The 6,676-nt window shown below is 44.2% G+C and overlaps 1 protein-coding gene across 1 annotated transcript in view; it reads left to right on the forward strand.

The window, feature by feature from the left end:
- Positions 1 to 6,400, forward strand: part of LOC116400285 (target of Nesh-SH3-like) — a 12,575-nt gene extending 6,175 nt beyond the window's left edge. Inside the window, exons 8-17 of the mRNA XM_031878059.1 lie at positions 1,952 to 2,020; positions 2,111 to 2,239; positions 2,383 to 2,472; positions 2,567 to 2,776; positions 2,853 to 2,958; positions 3,716 to 3,795; positions 3,947 to 3,976; positions 4,056 to 4,214; positions 4,299 to 4,421; positions 5,742 to 6,400. Of these exons, the coding sequence (XP_031733919.1) occupies positions 1,952 to 2,020; positions 2,111 to 2,239; positions 2,383 to 2,472; positions 2,567 to 2,776; positions 2,853 to 2,958; positions 3,716 to 3,795; positions 3,947 to 3,976; positions 4,056 to 4,214; positions 4,299 to 4,421; positions 5,742 to 5,857 (1,112 nt within the window). The 3' untranslated portion in view covers positions 5,858 to 6,400. The remainder of the gene's footprint in view (positions 1 to 1,951; positions 2,021 to 2,110; positions 2,240 to 2,382; positions 2,473 to 2,566; positions 2,777 to 2,852; positions 2,959 to 3,715; positions 3,796 to 3,946; positions 3,977 to 4,055; positions 4,215 to 4,298; positions 4,422 to 5,741) is intronic.
- The last annotated feature ends 276 nt before the right edge of the window (positions 6,401 to 6,676 follow it).

Raw genomic sequence — 6,676 nt, forward strand, 5'->3', positions numbered from 1 at the left:
ACAAGAAACACTGAAAGTGGGTGGGATTCCAAGGGGGGTTGTGATGGTGGTTGTTAAAGATTGTTTAATACATAAAAATACAAACATGTATCACGTTTTATATTTCTTTACCTTAGAACCCGTAGATATAGAACTACATATTGACTTAGGTTCCACTTTAAACTTTGTCTTTTGGACTTTTTACTTCAGACAAGAATCTTGGAATCCAACCGATTTATTGTGTTTCTTGTCCAAAGCAGTTATTACTTCTTTTTTCCTGTTACTCTTAAAGTTTCCCATAGGATCTTAAAAAATACCCACTTTTGTACATCCATGACATTTTAAAATAAACGTGTCTAGAGAGTGAGGGAGGTTAATAAATTGTATTATAATATGTCTGTTTTTATAGAATATGGTTTTTTCCTAAATCCTAAAGAATTTTTGAACCATCCGGATTAACATAAAAATGTTTACTGCGACACAAACAAGATTGTTTTTGGATTCAGAAACATGTTGAATCTTCAGATGTGGTCTGGAGGATCCAATCGGATCCAGATCACCAGCTCAAAGGACTCAGAGACTATTAAGATGGTCCACAATGTACAGGTCATTGTGGTCTTTGTGCAGCCGGCATCCGCTGGTTTCTGGTGTCGTCTATTTGTTATCGTATGTAGAAGTATAGGAGTCCAGAACATTCTGACAGGAATCAGTGATTCAGATAAAGCCGACGTTCTGGTCCAAGAGTTTTAACTGCAGTGCTTCTCCAGCTGCAGTGAACAACTTGTTTCTGGAGAACAAGAGGTCCGAGCTGCTCGACGTCTTTGGCCGTTCGGATACCTCCGGTGAGGATCAGTTTATTGGTTGTGAATTCATGAGTCCGGCCTCTCTGCATGCAGCGTGCAGACTGGTGCTTCAGCTGCCAAGACTGCACGGTTCGGTCGTGTTAAGTGTTCAGAAGCAAAAAAAAAAGAAGAAAGAACTGGCTGTCAGCTTGAGAGCTTTGGCCAGAAGCTCCAGCTGAGCCTGTGGAAAATACTTTGTGTTCCTCTGATCACATTTTTTGCAGATCTTTGCACTTTTTCTCGCCACAGAAATGGAAAGAAGCTGTTTGTAATTAGCTGTTGACGACGATCCCGCCGTCTGGAACCTGGACCTCTTCAGGTTTTTCTGGTCCCGTTTGAAGGTCCGGGGTCCTAGTGCTTCAGGGTTTTGGATCTCGAGCATCGTGAGCATGACGTGTTTACGAAACCCGTCACGCTACCAGGACGGCATGGCGTGCATCGAGCTGGTTACATAAGAATGTTTTTTTATTGTTTGTGTGTGAAAAGAGAAAATCAGAACAATATTTATATTTCATTTAGTCTGGTACTGTAATGACCCGGCCTTGGTGAACATAATTACAGGTTCCAGTCTACGACAGGTCCATGTTTAAGTGTTGAGGAATAATAGAAGTCTCCACCGGCCGTCTTCGTCTTCATATTTACATGATGAACTGATTGAGAATAATTCGTCGTTTCATGTTACGAGCTCAAAACATTCAGGACTCCATCATCAGTCATGTTTCTGGCTTCACATTTATTCCATTTACTTTTGGAGCCGGGTCAACTCGTTGATTGTGAAGAATTTTGGCTTCTCCTTAAATTGAGAGCAGGAAGGGGGGAGGGGTGTAATTGGCTGCAGGTTCTGGACTTCAGTCTTTGTAGAAAACCACATGGGACCTTGTTCATGTTTTCATGTTCATCAGAAATGTGTTGGGGTTTGTTCTTCGGGAGGAAAGAGCAGATTTTCCAGGAGATTAGAGAAGAGAAAATTAATCCAGAATCAAAGCTTTATCGAGATAGAAAGTGTCGACAGGAGAAACTTAAATAAAGATATTTAATGCACCACCCATAGAGCTCTACGTTTTCTCCATTAATGTTCCATACAGATATTCATAATATATCATAATAATATCTGATATTGTTCGTTCCAGGATCACCTGCTCGCCCGTCGATACCGATCAACAAGAAACCGAATCTGGTGGGAAAACCAGGAGAAACCGGTGAGAGCTGAAGACAAGTCGAGGGACGACCAACAATATCTGGACGTTTCTCTTCTTCACTGTTTTTTTATTTTACATGTTCTCCATCAGACAAGGTGAACAACTTTAAGCAGACGGACAAGCTGCCGGTCCTGAAACCCAAAGCCTCCCCGCCAGCAACTATCAAGCCCACCAAACTGGACCGGAAACAGACCACAACCGGAGCGCCGACCACAACCGGTAGGAAGACTTTCACGTTTACGTTAGAATGCCGGCAGACGTGGTTTCTGGTTGTTTGGTTGAACTGCAGCCAATATTTTGAAAGCAAAATACAGAAAGATAAGAAACCATCTTCTAAAACCAGTTTACATTTCTTTCTTCAGCCAGTCGACAGGAAACCTGGGAGGACTCAGACCTGTTCAAGTCCCAGCCGGCCACTGACGTCGACGCCTTGGGCAAGAAACGCTACGTGGGTGAGTTATACTGCTGTTAATGTATCCGAGTACTTTGAAACTGAACCCTGGCAGTGCTGGATTAACCGAAACCTTAATCCCTGTCCTCTCAAAGCGCCTCACGTCGTCTACCAAACGGGGAAGAAGCCGGATGAGCCTTGCTCCATCACCTCCTCCCTCAACTACTTCCCCGTAGACGAAGCCGTCAATGCGAACCTGACGGCTCCACCCAAGTCTCCGCCCTCCAACCTCACCGTGGTGACGGTGGAGGGGTGCCCGTCCTTCGTCATCCTGGACTGGGAGAAAACCGATAACGACACCACGGGTAAAAGATGCTCTTTTAGTTTGTAGTCTGAGGTCTAAGAAGAGTATCTGATGGTTCTGTTGATCCGGACTCTCAGAGTATGAGGTCATCTCCACCTCTAAAGGACCCGACGGCGAGCAGGTCTCCATCCTGACCACCAACCAGACCCACACCACTGTGGAGAACCTCAAACCTGAGAGCAGGTGAGAATCTACCCTTGTATAGTTCCAGAGCTTTGGTCAAGCCTAGACCAGGTCCCCCAAAGTTTGGATCAAGTCTCGAATGGATTGAAATCAAGGCCAGACCAGGACCAGAGCAAAACTTGTGTAAACCAAACCATCTCTGCTCAGACTTTTCAGATTCAGATTAGTTTGATCTGTAAATGCTATTTGAACTAGTTTTCAAGGCCAGATTACCAAGTACCCCAAACCCGCAGTGCCAGGTGCCCCAGATTCTTAGAAGCCCCAGAGCCCCAGACCCTGGGGAGCCCCAGAGCCTTAGGAGCCCCAGTAGCCTTGGTTAGCTGCAGATCTGTTGGTTTTGGTCATTTGATCATCATAAATTCTCAAATAAAAAATGATTTAGTGCCAAATATAAACAGAAGATTTAAAGTTCTATAAGAAGCTGTTTTTAGAGTCCAGATCAGCTCCACGGTCCTGATGCTGCACCTCCTGAGGTATTCAGACCTCCAGCTGTCCAAACACGAGTCGACCCGAGAGTCACGACTCAGAGAGTAAAACGAGCTCGTTACGCTCCCTGAAGTTCTAATGAGCCTGAATATGTTTTTCTTCTTCTGCTACTAAAACCGTCGTCGACAGGAAGCTGTGAGAGAATGATTAGTAGACGACGTTAAAATGTCGGCATGTGGACGGTTATTATTTTAAAGCTGCTGTAAAGTAATTAAATTATTATTTCACATCGTTCTGTTTTAATAACTTAATTTATACATTTTCTCTGCAGTTATGAGTTTAAGGTGAAGCCAAAGAACGAGCTGGGTACAGGTCCTTCCAGTGACCCGGTGTCCTTCAACACAGAGTCGGGTATGGTAACACTTAGACTACCTGCTTGACATTTCAAAATAAAAGTCAACACACCTGCTTTACATTTCAAAATAAAACACTTGAACAAAGAAAGACCTTAAATCACATTTTAAGACCATGAACGTTTCTTCTTCTTTGTTTCCTTCATCAGCGGATCCTCGAGTGAGCGAGAACGTCTCCGGTACGATTCAATAACCAAAGTGTCATCAATACATCCTGATGATCAATACATCCTGATGATCAATCAATAATCTCTGCAGGCAAAGACGCCATCTGGACTCAGTTCCCCTTTAAGACGGACTCATACTCGGACTGCCACGGGAAACAGTACGTGAAGAGAACCTGGTACCGGAAGTTTGTCGGGGTCCAACTGTGCAACTCGCTCCGGTACAAGATCTACCTGAGTGACTCGCTCAACGGTGAGTAGTGTTGACCCGTCTCGCCTCAGGTAGGGGTTTACCTGGATCCGGTTCTGACCCCTCTCTGGTTGTTTTACCTGCCAGGTAAATTCCACAACATCGGAGATCAGACTGGTTTCGGTGAGGATCACTGTCAGTTTGTCGATTCGTTCCTGGATGGAAGAACGGGCCAGCAGCTCAGAGCAGACCAGCTCCCATCCAGAGCTGGTAAGACCTTTAGAGTCTTGGTACCGTCCAGACCAGGTAAAACCTTTATTTCATAGTCCTGATACCGTCCAGTAGTGCTAGGTGGTATACTGGTTTTAATTTCCCTTATGATATGAATTTTTGACACACCGTCATACCAGTGCATAGAAACAACTGCTGTCACTCTTCAACAGGCAGCTAAATATATTGTTCGCTGCTAAGAAGGCTACAGTCGGAGCTAGTTGTGTTGAGTGTATTGAGAGGGACTCCTAGTCATGGTTATAACTTTATAACACAACAATTAATAACCCACAACTAACGCTCTTTAACAGGGCAAAACACCACGACACAACAGTTTGTGACAAATAAACAATTTGTAACACTAATAATTGTACATTTATAAAATTTCACCGCCGAACGGCATGCTGGGTACAGCTCGCTAGCCAGCCCGCTAGCACAACAGTCTGTTAACAGTTGAGAGAGTCTCCGTCGCTACAGTAACGCTACATTAAAGAACAGAACAGAGCGATGCAGGATGAACAAAGACAGACTGGAGATGCACCGAGTCTGTGCCCAAGAGAGGAGCTGGGTCAGCTGTTTGGAAGTGTTTTGGTTTTATAAAATCCGACGTTTTGCGAGTTTGTCGAGCCACTGTTGTTGCAGCTGGTGGTAACACGAGCAACTTACTCCATCACCTCAGCAGAAAACATGTGTTGGAATACCAAGAGTGTGATGACGGCCGTCGGATTCGAGGCCGTCAACCGGTAACGTTAACGTGAGTGAAACAGTGAAGCCGAAGGGTCAGACATCGCTTGAAGAGGCATTAGCTCGAGGCAGCTTATGACAAGAAAAGCAAGCGGTGGAGCGACATTACGAACGCAATAACGATCCAGCTATGCAAGGACCTGGTCCCGCTACAGACAGTGGAGAAAGACTCAGAGCAATGATTAAAATACTGGATTCATGGTACGTCTGACCGGGGCCACAATACTTCAGCCAAACTGCTATCCCAACATTATAGGAACAAACGAGCACACCCTATAGTTAGCAAAGCCTTTATACATGATGACATTAACATGTTTTTATATTCTATGTACTTCTGACAGTAGAGTAAGCCTCTATAAACCTATAGAAAACACAGTCAAGGAAAAAAATAATACCGTGAAACTGCCAGAATCTTGAAAAATACCGTGATACACATTTTTGCTCATACGCACTACCATCCAGACCTGGTAAAACCTTTATTTCATAGTCCTGATACCGTCGGGACCTAACAAAATTTATTTTGACCCTCCATAGAAAGTCTTTCTCACGGTGTACGTCTTGTTGGTCCTGGTCCAGGTTTCTACAGAGCCGTGCGTCAGGAGCCAGTCCACTTCGGACAGATCGGAGGACACTCCCACGTCAACTACGCCTCCTGGTACGAGTGTGGGACGCCCATCCCCGGTAAATGGTGAACAGACCGAGTGGTTCTCGGAGAACCCCAGAAGAGGAACCGTCGCCCGGACTGGGACGGCAGCAGGGTTCCTTAAAGACCTTCAGGACTCCGTGGTCCACCACGTCACCCAGAGCTGTAAAAACATGTACGGGACATACTCGTCAGGGAATTAGTAACGAGAGAGCATTTTAAAATATAGCTAACATGCCTCGTCTTCAGTAGAGGAGGAAGGTTTGGTTTCTCTGTGCTAGATATATTTTATTTTGTGTAAAATGATGGGAAGCTGGCTCCCTAAAAAACTATTTTCATAAATTATTTATCATAAGGTCTTTGATTACATTTCTTTACGAGGTCTAACAGGAAGTGGTCTTCTTCTGTTTTATTTGTTTTCAGCTCATTTCTCTTGAAAAACTAGAAACCGTCCTGCTGGACTTTCTTAACTGGGAGCTGACCAGTAAAACCAGTTCTCTAGTGGCGACCAGTAGACGTCCTGCTGGATGTGGTGAACAAGTGATATTCATTACAGACCTTAAAGTAAACTTCATCAGTAGACAAAAACTAAGATTCAGAGAACAAACGCTAACCCAGGCTAATGTTAGCGTTAGCTTTAGCTACTCTCTGCAGTTTATTGTGTAGGTTTATCATAATAATAGAAAAACAATAAACCATCATGTCTGGTACCAAAAGCTTCCTCAGCCATCCACATTTGCACAACAGAAATGTGTTTATATGTATATTTGCAGATGCATTTCCCTCCACATGACCATTCTTCTTCTACGGTACTAAAATGTTCTTCATGCTAAAGCATCGGGGGAAGCTAACGGTGCAGCGTAATGCT

This window comes from Anarrhichthys ocellatus, unplaced genomic scaffold (genome assembly GCF_004355925.1).
Source record: "Anarrhichthys ocellatus isolate YVR2014 unplaced genomic scaffold, GSC_Weel_1.0 scaffold159, whole genome shotgun sequence".
Lineage (NCBI taxonomy): Eukaryota > Metazoa > Chordata > Actinopteri > Perciformes > Anarhichadidae > Anarrhichthys > Anarrhichthys ocellatus.